General features: G+C 36.0%; 1 protein-coding gene across 2 annotated transcripts in view; it reads right to left on the reverse strand.

The window, feature by feature from the left end:
• Positions 1-4,430: 4,430 nt before the first annotated feature.
• SLC39A12 (solute carrier family 39 member 12) overlaps positions 4,431-20,962 on the reverse strand; it is a 37,668-nt gene continuing 21,136 nt past the window's right edge. For both annotated transcript variants that reach the window (XM_035545362.2, XM_035545363.2), the window contains 7 exons: positions 20,114-20,286; positions 18,671-18,823; positions 17,381-17,491; positions 14,759-14,822; positions 11,841-11,999; positions 10,229-10,416; positions 4,431-4,887 (listed from right to left, as the gene is read on the reverse strand). In XM_035545362.2, the coding sequence (XP_035401255.1) occupies positions 4,759-4,887; positions 10,229-10,416; positions 11,841-11,999; positions 14,759-14,822; positions 17,381-17,491; positions 18,671-18,823; positions 20,114-20,286 (977 nt within the window). In that variant the 3' untranslated portion in view covers positions 4,431-4,758. The remainder of the gene's footprint in view (positions 4,888-10,228; positions 10,417-11,840; positions 12,000-14,758; positions 14,823-17,380; positions 17,492-18,670; positions 18,824-20,113; positions 20,287-20,962) is intronic.

The following is a 20,962-nucleotide window of genomic DNA, read 5'->3' on the forward strand; positions in this document are numbered from 1 at the left end:
TGCTCTAGTCACTTATACCCACCTCCTCTCTGTCATGGGATAGGCCAGGATAGTCTCTGCTGGCCCCTGGGAAAAGGATGAGGAAGGGTTCCCAAGCCAGCTTCAATGGGATGAAAATGATGTCACATACAGACATGTCTACAGCACTGGATCACTGGGGTGCTGTGGAGTGCACAGCCCGAGCCTGCACTCACAGGGTTATCAGCCAGATCACTTTCACGATATCCTTGGCACCCAAAGCCAAGACTACACGTACCGTCTGAGAATTTGCCCTGAAGTGAGTCCCTTCAGGACGCCGCAGAGACAGCTATAAAACCTTTGATCCTTTCTCTGCAGCCGTCAAAATGCCCGCTGCGGTACGGGGGAGCTGCAGGAAGGCCTCTCGGAGAGCTGCAGAGCTACCCTGCCTGCTCTGTCTCCTGTCATCTCTGCAGAGGAAGCAGCGCCGGCCCTCTGCAATTCCCGCACCCCCACCAGCTCCAGGATGTTGTTCTGCGCTGCCGGCGATGGGAGCTTGGCAGTGACTTCAATACGATGGGGCTGCTATACAGCGTCTCCCGTTGTGCTCCGGACCGTTATCAGAGACATAAAAGGAAGAAGGCACTTCTTACGTTCCCCTGCGTGACCCGCGGCAGCAGTGCTGCATGTGGATCTTTTGCTTCTCTTGGGAGAACGGAATGAAGGTGGCCCTAGCAAAATAAATTACAGGAGTTTTTGTTTTGATTAAAGCCATTGTGTAACTACTGCTTGTATTTTCTGCAGTCACATTCCTAAGGCTGCAATCATAATAGAAGGCAGCTTATTTTTAAGATAAGACTTGACAACAGGTTACGGTAAAGCAAGAGAAGCTAATAACATTGACAGAGTAATCCCTTATTATAAAATTATCAGCCCTAATCCTCACTTTGGTGTAAACCTGTTGTTGGTTTCCAGATGCAGGCCAAACATTGTTACAATGATAATACACATTCTCCAATGCAATGGCAAAGTGAAAGAAAAACAATCCAAATATATTTGCTAAGGGTGGGTTGCTGTTTCAAAACCAACCATGTTCTCCTACATTAAAAAGGCATTTTTTTGTCTCTGGAGAAATGCCACCTTCCTGTTTAAAGCATAAAATACAACAGCAGAATAGACGGCAGTATTTAAAACATGCAGATGAGCTCCAGAAACTTTCTAAGGGCATTGGGATAGCTGGCTGCAAAGAAGGTACTATTTATCTTAAGAGTCACTGGACAATGTGTAACATATACAAAAAAAGAGAGGTACAAAGTCAACTCTCTTATGCTTAGGATCCCTTATAGTTTGGAGTTGGAAGCATTTTTTATGAGGCCTTCTACGGCTTAACTTCCAGGAAAAGATACTGTAGCAAACAAATTCTTTCAACCTTCCTTTTTCTCTCATTTTCTGTGTATGTAGGAAAGCAATTTTTTTTTTCATCATGAAAGTGTCTGAAAACTAAGAATAGATGAAAGAGAGAAATACTAACCCTCTTCTTGCAGAAAAAATCCTGTATCTATAGATTCATATATTTTACGGTTTCAAAGGAACATTATGATTATCTAGTCAGAACTGCCTGACAGGCTGTAAAACCTCACCAAGTAATCTCTCCATCAAGCACATAACATCTGTTTGAGTAATTGCATGCCTCTTAGAGAGATACCCAGCCATGATTTAGAGGCTGCAAGTGATGAAGTTCTGCAGCCCTTACTCAGGATTTGACTCAATGAAAACATTGGCATATTATGCTCTCTGTCTGTTAGGTTTGGAGGAACAGAAAGAAATATCTGGCTTTAAATAGAGCCTTGTTTGAAATCTGTATGAATAAACTCTACAGTATTTAAAACAAACAAAAAGAGAATGCATCATAGGAATACTTTTGTACCACCTTCCCTCTTGCGAGGACACAAAACCATATTCTTCTCTCTTTTTTCTTGGGCTTTCCAGAGAACATTGACAAAAAGATGAATCCTTCAGATTTAAATTTATCTAGTTTTCAAATTCAGTGACCTATAAAATAGTTTCCAATACCCTGTAAAATGCATTGTTCCTGAAATACAGTCTAGTTTTGCTTTATGTCTGGTAATGCTCCTTCTTCAGTATCCAATTTTAAACATACTAATGCCAGGAGAATTAAAGCAGAGTAACCAACTTTAAGCAGAAGCAAAAGTTCTCTCATAGGTACCGTAAGAATTCAAACGTCTATGGGCTAATGAGACTGGGTATTCAGACTTGGTACCAAGTCAAAATGGTGACTGAATTGCTCACGTACTGATAAACACCACAGAAACAGGACAACTCTGCAGCAGAAATAGAGTAACTGGCATTCTGATTGATGCATTTGTGCATGAGGCGGAAGCTGTATGAATACACTTGCTTGTTTAGTGTGATGAAAAAAATCTGATAAATATATATGTAGCCAAAAGATAGTATTTTCTGAATGGGTTGATGCAAATGCAGTATGCTCACAGATCATGTCAGGACGTGAACTTATGCTTGTATGCAACTTCAAAGAACACAGTGCCAGAAATTACTTGCCCTCTCTCTGACACATTGATGATAAAAAAATATTTCAGAATATAATAATATTGCCAAAACATGATCATGTCGGTAATCTTGTTTCCTGTTGTAGGGAGCATTAAGCATATATAAACAAAGTACAGTAGCTCTGCTCTTTGAAATAACAAGTTTCCAATATTCATTTGCACCATCTGATACAAGAATAGATTTTGCTTACGTTCAGTGGTGTCCTTCTATTGCTTGAATTGACTGCCACAGCTGAAGGTCATTGAATTCGTGCCAATACAAACAGATGAAATACTGGAAAAACATTTTAAAAAAAAAAAATCTTACCTTCCTAAAAACAAGCACAAACTCCTGAAAAATGAAACCTTTGAAGAGAAGCATCAGCTAGGACTTCTCAGCTGACGAGGCAGCTTTCAAAGTTAAACCCACAGAAAAAAGCAGTCATAATATTTGCACACCTACATAAAACAGGTTTGTATTTTACTTTGGGACTTTAAACAGCTTGGTTCATTTCCCTAGCCAGATAGAAACTTCCTGTGTGACCTTGGATAAATTGTTTGTGACGAGGTTTTTGAAGGTATGTATATGTACACTTAGATGTGCATTGGGGTATTTGCTAGAGATTCCCATAATTTACAGGCACTGAAAATGAGTACATAGCTACCTTTAAAATGATCTAAGGGTGGCCTGTGGAGGACCAGGAGTCCACAAGCCCATGAACCTAGGCTGTTCTAAACAATAAAAATCACACTTATTTTCATTTTAAATTTTGATGTTAAGATAGTGTGGTACCCATGAAGCCTTTGAGAACTGATACTGCTCTAATATAGAGTCTGATCTCTGTAATATGGGAATAATTGTACCTTCAGTAGAAGTTGTGAAATACATGCACAAAACATTTTGAGAAGTGAAAAGTATCATAATGTAGCTGTTTTTCAAAGTTAATTAAGACAAGGAAGAAAAGTATGCACCTGTTTGTATAAAGAATATAAGTTTGTTCTGTAACTTGCTCTCCTTATTAACACACATGAGAGAAGGGAGAAAAAATGCGCCTCAACTCTCATATAAAAGCATAAATTAGGTAGGGGAGGATTCCTTATGCCAAAAAATGACAGCATCTTGGTAATAGAAATCACAGAGCTGAGTGCTGCTCAGTACCTCCTGGAAGCTGCTCAGCACCTCAGAATCAGGACATAATCTGTATATTTGTTTCAGGCTTGATTCTGTAACACAAAATTAAATGAGTCATCTGTAACTTACGCAGAATTCCCATGAAATCAAGAGGACTAATTACACAAAAATCACTCAGTTAGAAGGAGTCAGACCCTAAGAGAGCAAAACTATATACACTTTAGACAACTGAAAAAGTTCTTTGCACAATGCACATCGCATTTGTATGAATAAGCTAATTGCTGGCTGGAAGGCACTATTGGAGTTTATTAAACGTGATGGCTCAAAAGCAACATCTGGCTCAAGGAATCCCTTGATTTGAGAAGGCTGGAAGGGATATTGGGGAAGAAATCCTTTCAACTTTTCTTATAATATTTCTCAAACATCTGTCAGGAGTGGGAGCAGAAGGTGGTTACTATGACAATTATTATGGTCCAGTGCTTGACTGTCACAATTCCATCATGTGTATGACAAACTATGCAACAGTCAGAAAAGCACTTACACTCATCATTTTCTACCTACTACAGTGGACCAGTGATTTACGACTAACAAGGATCATTATGCTGGCAAAATAAATAATGAATATACTATAAAGAGATTGCTGTATGCATTTAACAGTTTAGTTTTGTTATACTTTTTAGTTTTATGTAAATACATTTATTCCTATGAGGCAACAAACTTTTCTGTTTCAAATTATGCAAATATGGTTAGTCCACTTTAATTATTGCATATAAAAGTGTTTTATTCTTTCTTCAATCAGACTGGCAGAGATCACTTAGAGCATTCAACTAGAACAGTCTCAATAAAAACTAATCAAAAGCTCCTGTGAGTTTGAGCATGGGATCTGGTAAACTCAGTAACAAATAAAATATAATTCTAAACATTCATGTCTACAAAAAAAAATCATCTGAACAATAAGTTAATAAAGTAAAATAGTTATCTACTGTTCAGATATAAAAATCCCAACAACTTAATTTATATATCACTATAACAGACATGACACAACTGTGAATAATGCTATCCACTGTCGTAAGTGGTACTTCAAGATTTCTGATGGAAAACTCATATTTTAATTTTCTGTTCATATATAGCCAAAAGTAAGAGGCAGAGCCAGCCTAATAGTAATCCAAGGTTCTGTAGGAGAAACATCAACCAGGGTCGCCGTGTCTGAATATGAGTCATTTCAGGAAGCTAAAAAAAGAATAAGACACCAGAATGAGAGCCAGATATATTCATCTCTGGGAAAAAAAGTCTTATGGGAAAACATGACAAACTTCATTAGAAAAAGTTTCAAAATACTGTGTTTCTGAATATAGCTATTAATCTGTTGCATGTTCTGTACATTGTAATGACACAGATCTTGACTGTGAAATATTTAAATTAATAAAATTCTACCCATTTTGGTTCTTTTACTAATACCAAAAAGAAATATAAATGAGATTCCAAAATTTCTTAACTTCTCAATAGTTCTTAGTAATTTTATACAGCTGTCTGTAAGGAAATGCTTATTTAGTAAAATTAGTGATTCCCTTTTGTGGAAATAAACTAGTTTGAGTTATTTTGTTTCTGTCCTATATATAGGGTCAATCCTGCTCTCGCTGAAATAACTGGCAGCGCTCCTATTTACTTGGGCTTTGGTAAGTACATAAGTAGAAAACAGATTTTTTTTTTTTTTAATATGCTGGAAAGTAAATACCTTTAATATTTTTCTATGAAAGTTTTAAATCAAGTAAAAGAGCAGCAGCTGTTTATAATCATATTAGAAGCTACTTACATGTTGACCTTCCACCCTACATGATCTTTTATCAAAGTTTTAAACAAAATGTATGTCTCAATAGAGCCTGTGAAAATAATGCCTCAGGCTCAGACTCTCTTAGTATTCATGCATTGTGTATTGTGGACACCAGGGGAGATACTAACAACTGCTGCTATTTTCACATCCATTTTGGAAATAAAGATAGAGTAATTGCCTGGCACTGCACTTTTTAATTTTTATTTTGTTGTTGTTGTTTGTTTGTTTTTGTCTATTTTTTTGAGAACTTCAAAACAAATTAAAATATGCAAAAAATTGAGTGAGTTGTCCTGGCACTTTCCCATTGCTTTGCCTTCCTGCTCCACTCACAGCCTGTGCTGGAATGAAGCCACTTATTTTGTTTGCTCTTTTAGAGCCTCCTCACACACGCTGTAACAGCATCAGCCACTGGGAGACAGTGGAGTGGTGCTGAGCAAGGAGGCTGATGGGGCACATTTACACCTATTTGCTGTTATGCTCGTCCTTCCCTCTGTCAGAGTGGGGTCTCTGGATCTGCTTCTTTGGCACTCCTCTTTCTTTGGAAGTTGATATGGGCCCAAATGAAGGCTTTAGAGTGAAAAATCTGCCCACACTTTAACATTTTGCATAAAAATAACAGGCAAACCCAGAAGCCCTAAATCTTTGCAACTACTGGGCAGCAGTTTAAATTATGGTACAAATCTGCATTTTAAAAACTCGTGCAGTTATATTTAATTTATATTTAAGGGGCTTCAGAAGCATTTAACCTAGAGCAAATGTAAACACCTCAGAATTCTGATGTAAATCAAAATCTGAACTGTCATCTTGTAAGTGTTCAGAGCATGTGGTTTTTGTTTTGTTTATAAATAAAAACGGTTAATTACAGCTTAGGCCTGAATCCAGGCTTTCAGTCCAGACCTTTGTTCTTTCTAATTTATCTTTATAATCAGTCTATTTTACCTTCTTCCCCAGCACATAGATGAACAAGTTCTCTGACCATGTACAAGAGAAAACTTTTCCCCCTTCCACTGCAAAAGCCACTATTTTCTCTTATTGGTGTCACTGCTGACTTATGGTATACACATGGAAAAATAGGTTGCTAAGAAAGTTTTAAAAAGGAATTCTCTGCAGGCAGTACCATTCCTGTGTCCAGTGCAGATCTCTACTCCCTCTACTTAACCTATATGCTTCTTAAAAAATGCACAGATCATTTTTATAGCTTTACCTAGTGTGACATCTCTGCTTATCTCTTTGAAAATAAAAGCTAACTGCTGCCACAGTATCAGTGATGGTTCCCCTACTCTTTGTAAACTTGCATGCACAGAATGCATGTGGCACAGCAGGGAAATGCTTCCAGTTGGGAAGCATAAGGCTATTCCATTGGCAGGTGCGCAACACCAGAATTTAATAGCACCATAACCAAGCTATTGGATGCCATCACACTTGCAAATGCTTGAAGTCTGTTGGAGGCCAAAGAGTTACTGTTAACTGAAGGACTACTCTATTCCTACTTCAGCTTATATTTTTATCATGAGTACAGGAAGAATTAGTAAGCACCATGCTGACTGAAGGTATGAGGGCTCTAAGCCATGGGCTGGTTAAACACGAGTTCTACCAAGCTGGGGCACATATGGTATGGCTGTGATGTTGTGCCACAAATGGTATGGCTGTGCTGTTGTGCCACACCAGCACAATAAGCCTCTTTAAAAATACCCCTTTGTCTCCAAAATCCAAAAGATAAGTTTAAGGTTAGTCAGAGAAAACTTCAGTTAGGTGCCTCAGGCAGGGAGTGGTTGGCTAGCTCACATTTTTTTGATACCTTTATTCTCTTTCTTGCTTCTATCTTCCACCTTTCAAATTAGACAGTAAGTTTTTTTGGTCAGTAACCATATAAGCCTATAGGATTTGAACAATCACTCAGAAATGATCTCCCAGTCCTTAGGGTTTAATACAATGCAGGTGAATTCATAAATATTTATCCATAATGGTTACTTCATAGATACTCATTTAAAAGGCTGATTAAGGATTTGCAGGTTTGTTTCTCAAGAGGAAAAGAGGACATTTTATCAAAGAAGCAATTCATTAAGAGTGAGTTGGTCTGTTCCGCTCCATGTATTGATATCTCAAGTTTTGTTTCAGATTAAATGAATGTTAAAGAAAATATATGCTTTCGATGAAAGGATCTTTGGAAATTGTGCAATGATATGATTATAGTTATGACCTCTAAACAGAGGGCAAGCACAAAAATCTCACTATACTTTTCATAAAAAGCTGCTTTTCAGGGGATTTAATTTTGGTTAAACAGAATCTAAAGACATGGTATTACGGGTTTTTACTTACATGGATATCTTGAAGCCAACAATCAGTTCGCATTGTAATATTTCACCTGTGCATACACATTTGCAAATCAAAATATTCCTCCCTTCTGCCTTCCCTAATTGCTATGAAGATGAAAAATTTTGCAAAATTCCTTGGGGAAAAATGATGAAGGCTATAAATCATTTTATCCATTGTCCTTCCCCTCAGATTTTTAAAATGATTAGTCTATGCTGCTTATTAATGAAGCTAGAATGCCATTTTTAGGAATGAAAAATATTTAGTTAAGCACAAAAGTAGTTTTGTACAAGCTTGATTGTGCAGCAATCTCACAGTGCTGTCTTGTGACTGAACCTCCATCTCATATCCCTCAATGTTCCACAATGCAGAGATCAGTGAAACTGTTCAGTCTTATTTAACTAACACAGGAAGTATGTGAAAGTCCATAAAACAAATTCTGAAAATTATAGTTATGCTTTGCACACCCTTAAGTATTTGTACACCTTTGGAAGGAACATTGATGATTGCTGTTTGTAGATGAGAATGCAACGGAGAATGAAAGTTATTTGCATGCAGAAAATTGAAAAACATATAAAGCATGGCTGATTATCTTTTGAGATGTACTATACAAACACATGAAATTTTTCAGATCTATAGATTCCTAACATGCTACAGGAATCTTTTGAAATAAAATAATATCTGTGATACTTAGTACTTGCACTTTTGGCAAACAGATGAGCAACCTAATGGCAGTTCTTTTGACAAAATGCAGAGAAAAACTGATTGGAAACCCTACTGTTCATAGCAGGGAGGTGAGGGAAGTAAGATCTTTCTCTTTCTCTCTTTCTCCTTCTCCTCACATCAAGAACAAGGTTACAGTGTTGAGCTGAGAACAAGAAAAAAACGTGCACCCTCTTTCTGCATAAATTTGTGTATTTTCTTGGGCTTTACAGCTGGCACATTGCTTTGAAGACTCGGGAAAAAATGCGGTGTTGTTCTAGGAGCTTGATCCTCCTGATCCTTCTCTGAAGGAAAGATATGACTAAGTCCTTAACCATGTTAATAAATCCGTGCCTATTATTCAATAGGAAGGCAGCCTCACCTCCAAATTTCTCTGTGTCAGAAGAAGATACACAATGGTATCTTGGTACACAATGTTCTTGTCTGTTATTCACTGCCTCAGTCAGGACGGTTGACACATCCACAATCCTCAGGCATTCCCTCATAAACTCTTAGGAGCATTTTATATTCACATTACTTATGTTACAGTAGGAAAAAATGGACTATAAAGCACTCAAGGTCTAAGGCCAATGATTACAAGTAGATTTTTTAATGGGTTATAATACTGACGTGGCATATGAGGTTTCAAGTATAATTCCTGAACCTGGCAAATGATATCATAGGCATGAGGTGGGGGGTGGTAGTAAACAAAACAGAGACAGCCAGATTTGGGAAAGGCATGGTAACAGTTTATGAGGAGAGAAACCTTTTTTTTTTTTTCAACCTCTGGACCTAATGACTCAATATACTCAGTCTTTGTTCAGGAGCTTGAAAACAATTTTATCTTAACATACATTAGTTAAAGAGCCATGTGACACTTAAAATTATAATAATCTGGCAAGGTAATTAAGTTCTGTGTTATTATGAGTGTAACGTTTAGGCATCTCTTCAACAAATTATGTGTCCTGAGACATGAGTGACTCCACTATGTTCTTGCACAGCCCTTAGACCTCTCTCTCCCAATTCTCTCTCCCAATTTTTTTTTGTCTTCAGATTTTATTTTTCTATAGTTAGATCATTGCTATTGAACTGGGATTATAAAAAATGATGGAAAATATGAAAAAATAGACAATATAATAGGTTTTTAATTGCTTAGGAACTCATCCAAACCTCTCTGAGATAGAAGGGCAGGCCACAGAGAGCACAGGTTAAGCATCTTGTATTTTAGTTCAGAAACTGCAAATTCATCTTGAAGTAATGGATGAAGAATATACAGAGAAAAAAAAAGTAACAAGAAAAATGTAACCAAATATAACCAAATTATTCAAGATTTAAAAACAAAAACAAACAAACAAAAAGCAAAAAAAACCCTGCAGGTTCAATTTTTTTAATGTTATTTTAAGTCATCTTTAAGCAATTCTTGCAGACCTAAATATATATTGATTTATATCAATATATAAATCCTCTTTTAAAAGTCCTCTATGCCTTTCTCATATGTTACTCTCTTTATAGCCTTTATTTCACCTTTTTATTACTAATCACACCTGTAATGGCAGTGACACCAAATAAAACCAGACCATTGATCTAAGCACTGTACACGTACATGGCAAATGTGTTCTTCCCAAGAAGCCTATATGAATATTTTTTCCCTCTAAGTTCATCTGACACTCATCTGTAATGTGGATATGTCAAAAAGAAAGTATAACAATAGACAGAATTTCTCACCATTTCTGCTAAAGATAAATACAAGAACATTCCAGCGGTAACTGTAAAAATCCAGTTTTGAATGCATGGGTCAGTTGAAACAGAAAGGCCAATATAAAGCCCTAAGAATGCTGTTAGTGCACTTATAAAATTCATCAAAATTGCAATCTTTGTGGGGAGCCCAGTACTTAGTAGCACAGCAAAATCTCCTGCACAGAGAAAAAAGAAGACAGAAAAATTATTATTTAGCTGATAAATGTATTTGTAGGATTCTTTGTAATAAAACATGAAGTAAAATAATTAAGATATGTACAAAGAAGACAGTGAAGGATGGAGGACTGCCCTTAGATTTCTATAGAATTGGTTATAAACTCAACCTGTATCAAAAAAAATAACAATAATTTGTATTTGTTTAGCTGTTCCTAAAGATAGCATACAGTATACAGGAGTGGCTTCTGTTAGTTCTCGATGTTCTGTGATATTTCCAACTTGGATACATGCAAAAGTGAAGTCACATGCTTTCCCAGAGTTTCTAAATCTTTCTTGATTGGGAACTTGCCAGTTAAAATCATGTGAGTATATTTACAAGGTCTTTGAATGTTTTACAGGTGCTGCAAGTCAGAAAAAACTATTTCCGTCTGATTCCAGATTGAGTTCAATTGCACTGATTTTAGATTTTTAAACTGTACATCAGAATCCTATCACATATTTTTCCTTCTAAAATAAATGATCTTATAAGAGGCCCACAGCAATAAATTTTAAAAATTCTTCTCTATCCATGTGGAAATATGACTTAGACACTGTGGTACCATTGCACCAGAATTAAAGTCTGGCTTTGGAGTTAGGTATTCAGTACTTTTACATTTTCTTTGAAATTTGAACAAGAGTTACCAGTTTTACAAGATTTCCCCATCCCAACTTTTTGTTTGGGGAAGTTTTCTACAGAGACAGCAAAAGAAATCTCCAGAAGGAAGGAGGGAAGAAGGGAAGGAGGGAAGGAGGGAAGGAAGCTGAACCTAAAGTTCTCAACTCAGTCTTGCCATTATATGTATGTTAATCATCACAACGTCAGGAACAACTTCAGCCATACTGAAAGATTTATAATAAGGCGATAATTGGGGAATTTTTTCAATAGAACTATCTTACTGTCCTGTCTGCTAGTAAAATAGGTCATACATCTTCTTTTATTATCTTGTGATTCTTGATTAGTAGCAGGAATGGGGGTAGCATGAAGGTTGCATTGTTAAATAGCTCTGCTGCATATTAAAACTCAGATAGGCCCTTGTGTCAGGAATGCCCGTTTTTGCACACATGGCTCTTTCTCACAACTTCCTATTTTTTTGTTTCTATACACATGAGAATAAAGGGCCACTCTGATCTGACACCATTTACATCTGAAGAAGGTGAGATGAGATGGTAGCCAATATTTATGGCAGAAGTCTCCTTTTTGTGAAGGGGAAAGAGAAGTACATAACCTCTTCATATACCCATCTGATACGTTCCACTTCACCCATTAAAGTTCATGATGTTATAAGCAATTTCTACTGATGTCATACAGGAAAGAATTCTGTGGAAAAGTTGTAACTACAAAGTCAACCAGGAAATAGGAAAAATACACATATATATTTCTTACCCATTTCATGAGGAATTTCATGGCATAAAATAGCAATAGTTGTTGTCACACCTGTTTCTGTTGAGGATGAGAAAGCTGCTCCTATTACCAAGCCATCAGCAAAATTGTGAAGACTGTCACCTACCAGAACCATTATTGCTAACAAGCTAATTTTCTTACCTAGGAAAAAGGAAAAAAAATCAAACAACAAAAAAAGCCCAGAAGTTTAAACATAAAAAAGTATTGTAATTTTTGCTAGGTTAAAATTTATTTATTTATTTATTTATTAATTCACATATAACATCATGAAAAGTCACAACAGTTAGAAGACAATAGTGCTTGTCTGTTCTATCCTTGAAATTATACTTCCTTCAATACACTTGAAATGAAAAAGGAGATTGTAGAATAATTTAGAGATTAAAATACCAGGAAGATTTTTTTTTTAACTTTTTTTTTTTAAGGTCAACTCTTTAGACAAAAAGCTAGAGTTCAGTTTGAGTCCAATTTTATGATAAACCCTAAGGGTTTCCATACTCTTTTTTTGGTTGATGAAATTCACACAAGCTTTCCTGCATCCTAGATTATTTTTTTCCTTAAAACTGGGAGGTTTTCCACCATCACTCTCAGAATTGCACAGCTGCGATTAAGATGAAGTCTCATGCAGCTGATCATTTTGATACTGTGAAGCATTTTAATAATGAGTTATATTTTCAGGGTCTGTTTTTTATGAGATTGTATTAAGTGGAAAAATAGAGATGAAAGGCAATAAGCCCCAGAGTGTCACTATTAGCTCAGTGTCACAGCATGTTCATTTCTAACTTTTGTTCCAATCAATTAATAGCAGTTATGCTCATAGTATTCCTGTCTACAGCATCACTCTTGGACGCAGATGGCTGTTTTTCCTTCCCACACTGTTCTGTGAGCTTAGTGTGGAACAGCACATTTGATGCTCATGACATCAAACCAGACTTCTTGAGAGGAACGGCGCTACTGGTGATACAAGTACTGAAATCAAGCTAGGGAATTGGACAGTCTCTCTGTCTAGCCTGTAATCCAGACAGCTGGGTAGCATGCTGAGCAGATTCATGACGAGGGATTTTATCTCTTCAAGTAGCAATGAAGCTCAATATTTAGGCTCAATGGCTAGGCTTTGCAACATATTTCATAGGCTCCGCTATTTTATACACAATCGTAAAAGCAGGGCATTAGAAAATGCCTCCCAGGAAACTCATCCACCTTACCTCTATGCAGAATAGACAGCACACTTTGCAGAGGGTTGCTTTTATGACTGAAAAAGCAGGGTCACAATTTGGACCTTAAGCATCATGTTTTTCATGCACACAGACATAATATGACAGTCTAAGGAGGTATGCAGAACCATCTGAGTATTGTTATTACAAGGTTTTACTTCAGTAATATTTTTCCAGAGATGACCATTTTATGGTGATGGGGGAGATGTTTTTCTTACACAAACTGGCTAGAACTGAAGCTTTCAGACTATTATAAAAAATAATAACAAAAAAAAAAAGAAAAGTAAAGAAAAACCAACACACTGCACATAAAAGCCTAACAACTGTATTCAGAAAATCCTGCCCAGTTGCCTGGGAGCTCTGCAGGTTCAGAAAAATTGGCAGGCTTGTTAGATTTTCCTGCCAGCTTACAGAGCCAGACATGGATGTCCCCAGTTTGCACAGTTCTTTCTAAACACTATAGGCAGTTTATAATCAATAGTGCAGAACATGAGTTACAGAGAAGTAATAGATTGCTGCACTACATTAAGTTTGTGACTTGTAATAAGCACTGGTGAAGACGAAATCAGGGTCTGCCCTGAGATGTTATTAGTCTCTTTTACTCAAGTAGGTGATTGTTGAAAAAGACGTAGTATAATTACTGGAACTCATTCCAGTGTGTTGTCTATAATATAACAAAGGGGTCAGGTTAACATGATGGAGCAATTGCAAATGTAAGCATCGTGAACTTACTTGACTGAAAGTTAAGAAGATTCACATATAAACAAATCTGAACGCTTTTCTTCATTTACTTTCAGCCTATTTTAAAGCAACTTTGCTACTAGCAATTATCTCCCCTGAATTATGTTGCTGCAACTGTAACTATTAACTATCAAATTATTACCATAAATATTTCTACAAAGCCTCTTCTTAAACAATCCTAACTTTATTTTCTCTGCTTAAATAAGAGGATTGATACTCATAGCAAATTGTCTTCCATAATTTTCATAAAGCTAATAGGTGCAGGACTACCACCAATGCTTTTAAAGTTTTGAATAAGAGTTTAAAGCAAATACTTATCGATACCACCAAAGCAAAGAATATAAGAATTACTTTGAAGCTCTCTGAAGAACACAGGTTGTCCTAAAACAGAGCCAGAGAGCCAGCCTGAGTGCAGAATTCTATATGTGTAATAAATCGCTTCTGGTTTAAAGGGGCTATTGCTTTACCATGTAAAAGAAGAAGGAAGCAGGATTATATTAGTATAATGAGAAGGAAAAAAAAAAGGAAAGAAAGGAAAGGAAAGGAAAGGAAAGGAAAGGAAAGGAAAGGAAAGGAAAGGAAAGGAAAACATAATAATTACACTACCTTTAAAAGTAAGGGCCCTATCAAAGTTTGCAATTATAAATATTTGGTTTATATTAAATTTTGAATGTTTCTTTTTAAGCAAAGGATTTAGAAAAAATAGTTTGGAACAATGAGTAAACAAACACTAAAGCATGGGCATTATAAGATTAATGAACTTCACAATTACAGAGTTGGCAGCTGTAAAGGTCTTTAAGCAGAGATTTAATTATGTAGCCAAGCACCATCAGATGTGGTGATGTAGCACATAGCAAACACTGAGCTAAGCCAACTTCACACTTTTAATTCCATCTTAGGTCTTAAGACTTCTCTTATTGCTTGCCTAGCCTTTTTATTGATACTAACTTTTTGTGCTGATCACCTTATTGTCTGGAGGAACTTCAGTAGACTCAGAATCTTCTGGGCTTCTCTAATAAAAAGGAAAAGATGATCAGTGTTAAGGGGCTCTTCCAGCTGCTGCTACAAATATAGGAAAATATCAAATATATTCATGCATTTTGATATAAAGATAGCTGCTGCTTTTTGCATAGATACAATTAGGATTATTTATTGAGTGCTGGCAGTGTGATTGATACTGCAGAAACATAAAAAAGAAACCTCCCTTGATCAGAAAAGATTACAGTCTAATTGAGGTAAGAAGAAAGACATTCATAGGCACTGTTGTAACCCCCAAAAATCACATTTCTGCTTGAATACACAAAAATCCAAGCCAAATGCAGAACTAAAAAGAACATAATAATTCAAACTTTATCTTTCAATTTTGTCATAACAGGATGATTGTAGTTTTCTGGTGGATAGTGTGTCTATAGGATTTCCAAGGAAAAATGTGTATATACCAGAATACCCCTGGTGTTCCACGTTCTTCACATTTGCTCTGTGAAAACACAAGACTAAAAAAGATGATCATAGGTAGGTTTCACAATAGCTGCAAGTACTGTAGCTGAGTCCTCCTTCCCTGCTCTTCCTGTTGCTTGTAAGGCTTTTTATTTTAAAAGCAGAAAATGCAGCATATGCAATTGTTAAACTGTAGTCCATCAGGATGTGTTTTGTTTACATTGAGACTGAAAACTGTTCCGTCAAACAGAACTCTTGAAACACTTCCAGAAAATAGGGGAAAAAAATAAAGGAGGGGGGGGGGATACTTTTTTTTTTTCCCTTCATAGTGGCGCAATATCCAGTGCCCTGCCTCTTGGCCTTTCAGTTTGGCTCTGTCTTGGCACCAGGCTTCCCTGGCCAGGCATAATAGCTCATGAGTACAGTCCACTGTGAGGAATGAAAATTAGCCTTATTTCACATGAGGAAAGAGCCAGTAGTTTTGTCCTTACCCCAGACAGTTAATCTGATGCATCAGCCCTAATGTTTAATTAATAGAGACTGAGAGACTGCAACTGTCAGAAGAGAAATAAGAACGTGAGGAATCTCTCTCTCTGACCCCTTAGCTTACTGGGGCTTTTCTTTCTGACTACAGAAATTATTAGAGATTTGTATAAGGGTGAGATACTCCAAAAATTATTTGTCTGAAACTAGAAAAAAAAAAAAAAAGAATTTCTAATCACTATCTTCTCTCTTCCCCCATCCCCCCCCCCAAAAAAAAAAAAAAAAAAAGCTTATTAAAGCTACTGTGGTGGCCAGCGAAGAGTCAACAACAGCACAGAAGAGTGCTTTGTTAGGGTCAGCAAGCAGCACTCCAAAAACTATAGCTGAGATGCGTACTGGCTGCAAAACAGGACATGTTTCTTGGCTGGTATTAGCTTGGTTGAGAAGTGGGATTTGTGCTGTAGAGGCATGAGGAGGGAAAGGAAAGGATTTGGTTTTTAAATTCTAGATTTTAAAGGAAAAATAAAAGTCTTCAATTCCCATGATTGCAGCCAGTCATATGAATTCCAGTAATTGTTCCACTTCTCCTATAATATTTATCCACATGCCACTTCTTTGAACTCTGAGTCAAAACTGCAAGACTAATCACTGACCTGAAGGATTTATAAGCTTTTCTTAGTCGATCAGTGTTTTTCTTACTGTTACTCACATGGTTCTGAAAAATTGGCTGCTCTTGCACAAACTAGCTAAGTCAGGCTAGTTCATGTGATATACATAACTTAAAGTTGATCTTGCAGCTGAAAGGAATGACTAGATTGTTCATTACCATAAACAGGAAGCTATGACAGGGCTCACAAATTAGTAAACATTCTTCTCTAGGACGTTTGCTCTGCATTCACTTGACAATTTCCCAACCATGTTTCAGAGATATGAGACTCTTACCCATCACAAGTGCTTTGTTAAAATGGAGTTCACGCTATGGATGATCTTTGACTTAAATAAGCAGAAACCTATGCATCTAAGTATTACATATAAACTGAAGAGGTTGGTTGGAAAAAGAGAAAACAGGTTAAAAGGTATGAGTCACTTTACTTTGCAAAGATACATCTGTCCATACACTCTCCACAGATGGAGAGGAAATTACGTAATTTCTTATAGGCAAGCACTCTTCCCAGATATCCAGCTTGTTTGTATTACTCTTCAAATTTGTGGAAAAATATTCAAGAACATTCCAAGATTTCCTCTGTTCAGTAATTATAAACTTAGCTCTCACTGCAGAAAATCCTGAAGTTTTTCCAATGGGAGAGTCTGCCCTTATATACAGCATATTTTGAAAAGAAGAGAGGAGTGAAATCTTCAAGAATTTGGTACAAATTCTCAACAAAAGGTAGTATGGGAAGTATATTGTTATATTAATCTGAAACACACTTAAGAGAAGTCATTGGAAAATTTTGTGTTTGAAAAGTATCTGTAAAAGGTTATTATAAGCTTCAAAATCTATAGATTCCTGACAATTATGTCATATAATAAAAGACAAATCAATAAAGACTGAAAAATAATATTGATTATTACATGTATTTGGTTCATTTTTTTGAGGAGCAGAGAAAGAAGAATATAAAATCAGGGAAGTATTTCACATCGGTAACCTACCAACTGTATGGTTGAAGTAGATTTGCCTCTGCCTGAATGTTCATTTAATTCAGATTCCACTGGAAGATCATGGGAATGTTCCCAGTGCCCATTAACTAAAGAAAAGCCCTGCTGAATGAAGATGCTTTGCAATTAGTTCTGAAACCCAGTGAACACAGGTGCAGTCTTTCTCAGCCTTTTGTGAAAGTTTGGCATTTATAAGAATTATTTTTTCAAAACAACTATTAAAAAAAGATTGTTGGTTGGCATCAGCATTTCCTAATGTTTATTTGGTTAAAAAATAAAAATAAAAAAAATAATTAAAATTGAATCAAATAAATCATAAATTACCATAATGTTTTGTTGAAATTTATTTCATCTTAAAGCTGAAGATCAAAATTGTTTAAATGTTTATACATTTTAAATATTTTTTTATGTGTTTAAAAAAAAATGTGGGATGATGATACATAATTCTCTCCAAGTATGTAACATAAGTAAATATTTTTTTACCAAACTGAACATCACTATTATCAAAACATTCTCATTCTATTAATTTTGCATAATATTCTTATGGATAACTCAGAGATAGTGGGATCAGGGACTCAGTATTAAATATCTAAATCAGGCCAGTCATTAAACACTCTCTGTAAAACAAAACAAGCAAAGGCTTAGCCTTCTTAAGAGACATTAAGATAGTCTCCCATGCTGAGAAACTTAACGAGCCATCACACAGTGTTACATTATATCCTTGTGCATAGTTATATTTTCAGACATCAGCCACACTGAAATAAAATAACAGAATTACTATAAGCATGGAACTGAGCAGGGAGGTATTATTAATATAAGATTGTGTTCTACTGACCACAACATTTATATTGGATTCTCAAAAACATTGGGATAGAGGTCAAAAACCATTTGGAAAATTTAAGATATTCTCTAAAGCATCTTGTGCTTCCATCTATGTCTTTCTCCTCTTCAAACCTAGACTAGAGTAAATGATCATTACTGTTTCATATGGACATAGAGTCTTCTCCTGTTCCACTGCTAGCCATAAGGTATGCTTACAGAACACATTCAATTAACGGTTTCTTTTTTGAGTTACAAATATATGGAGCACATTCATGGAGCATAAAAAATCTATGGAGCAAAGCAAAATAGAAATTGAAGGTCAGTCCGGTAGGAATAGTTTAGAAAGCTTCATTTCACTCATACAAGTGATAATTGCTTTCCACAGTCATCTTAACACTTTGCAAACTGTGAAATCTCTAAATGGAAAAGATTTGTAAAAGGATAAAATGTACAAAACTATACCTGATCACGTGGTGTTACCAAAAGAAAGAAACACTTTTCTATCAGAAAAAATCCATGAATTCCTCCAATTATTCCCAAAAGTTTCCATATATATTCTTTCCCCTCATAGAAATGTTCTACCTCTTGTACTTCATGTTTATGCAAACCAAGAGTCTAAAAAAAGAGATAAAGTAAAACATTTAAAATCAAAGTGCTTTTCCTAGAATAATGATCATGTGTTAATTCAATTTCTTCCCCAAATTTTCCACCTCTTTAAATTGTGCTTTGAGCTAATCAGCTGAATAGTAGGTGGATTAAATGAATTATCATGAGCTTCTACTACACTTCATCATCTTTCAGTGCTGAAAGCTGTATTATTTTCAGAAACAGTTTTATGAAATTGTCTTTTATACATTTTTGAGTATATATTTTTGGAGTATATTGATCTTTACAGTCTAAAAAGTTACTTGCGTCGTCTTCAGATGCAAACTTCATTCTGAAAATAATCTATAAGGCTTTCTGCTGGTGAGCATGCTTCCATTTTTTCCACAGAAGAAGGGTGTAGTAGCCTTTCTTTGCATCTCTTCTGCAAGGAGGCACTTTAAAAGCTACTGGATATATCACTTTAAAATGGTGGAGACTACTTTCAAACTCAAAAGGTGTTTATTAAAGGAAATTATTTGTCTGATGTTCACTGAGAATTGCCCTCCTCCAACCACTCTCTCAGTCCATCTTCCAGAGATCATGTATAGAGTACAGAGAACATTTTGACCAGAATCTTAAGTGAAGGTGTGAAGATCTCTTTACACGACCAGCGGAAGTCTCCTTATAACAGCTGTGTCATATCAGAGGAGACTCAGTCAAAAATAAATGAATACACAATGGAAAATGTGGTTCTTTTTTTCATGCTTAGAATTTATTCTATGAATTTAGGAAAAAATTGTACCATTCATATTATTACAGTTTAAGGCAGCAGTATTAACTTGGCTGAGAACCCCTGGATCTCTGGAAGTATTTGCAGAGGGAACTGTTGATGCCTTGTAGAACATTTGAACAATTTTTCCCAAAATGTGTTAAAGAATCTCCCTCAGGAAATCATTTCATACACGTCTGGAGAACCTGACTTGCACACAACTTGTGGGTTATCTGAAAAGTTTTTTTGTTTGTTTGTTTGTTTGTTTTTGTGAAAACAGATACCTTATTTTCTCTGAATTAATTATTTATTGAATTCTGCTTCTTACTACTTGGAATTTCTCTCTGAACTACAAATCGTAGATGTAATTTGAATGTTGATAGTTGATTCATAGATTTCATGGAAAGCTTTGTTTTTAATCAGATTAGCATTAGCCAGGTTTAAATGAAACTTTCCTCCATGTGTGAATGTGTGTGCATGTGTGTGACTGTGTGTGTGTGTGTGAGTGCTTGTGGGAAGATCTTAAAAACATAAAAATGTTTATTACCTACCTGAGGAATAAGGTGTAGCAATGCATCTCCAGAAAGTGTCCCAACAGCCAAACCAACAAACAGCTGTAAAATGAGTGTATAGATTTCTTGACAGGAGTTAAATAAAATGAGGGTTGTACCAAACATAGATCCAATAGTAATAAGTAAAACTGCAACAGTGCTGTAACCATATTCTGTAGGGAAAAAGAAACAAAATAAACCAAGGGCACCTTTAACCATTCAGTATCTGTATTTGTGTTTGTATTTGAGTCTTTGTTTTGTATTTGTTTATGCTTTTGAAGCTATGTTTTGCCACCTCTGTCTACAAGCACACAGAGAAGTAAATCACTGTGCTACATCCATTCTGCTAGTCATGTGTGATACAGATGACAAAGTTGGAAGCCTAAAAAAACTTTTTTTTTCAGACTTTACAGGTAATACATTCTAATATCTTCAAATTTCAGGCCTTAAGAGATAAGTAGAGTGTGACTGTGCAGATTAGAGACACTTTTAAAGCAGCACAGTGAATGCTGGTCTGCATTTGTTCCCTGTCTCAACAGATTTGTGCTTGTTATCTTATGTCATCACCTGTGTATTTTTATAGTCAACACCACATTATTAACCAAACTATATTCAGTAAACAGACTGAGGCCTAAAACCTCAAATGAATGTAGGCATTTTGTTTAGGATCTAAGCATAAGACTTCTGGTCCGAATGTTGTTTACTAGTGTGTTGTGAGCTTATATTCCTTTAGTTATTGCATCAGGACCAGCAACCTATTTTTCCCAGGTTACTGGGATTTTTGAAAGGTTTCTCTTATAATTCTTGAAAGTTATATGCTGCTCACATTTCCAGCCTTTTGCACAACAT

This window comes from Cygnus atratus, chromosome 2, assembly GCF_013377495.2.
Source record: "Cygnus atratus isolate AKBS03 ecotype Queensland, Australia chromosome 2, CAtr_DNAZoo_HiC_assembly, whole genome shotgun sequence".
Classification (NCBI taxonomy): domain Eukaryota; kingdom Metazoa; phylum Chordata; class Aves; order Anseriformes; family Anatidae; genus Cygnus; species Cygnus atratus.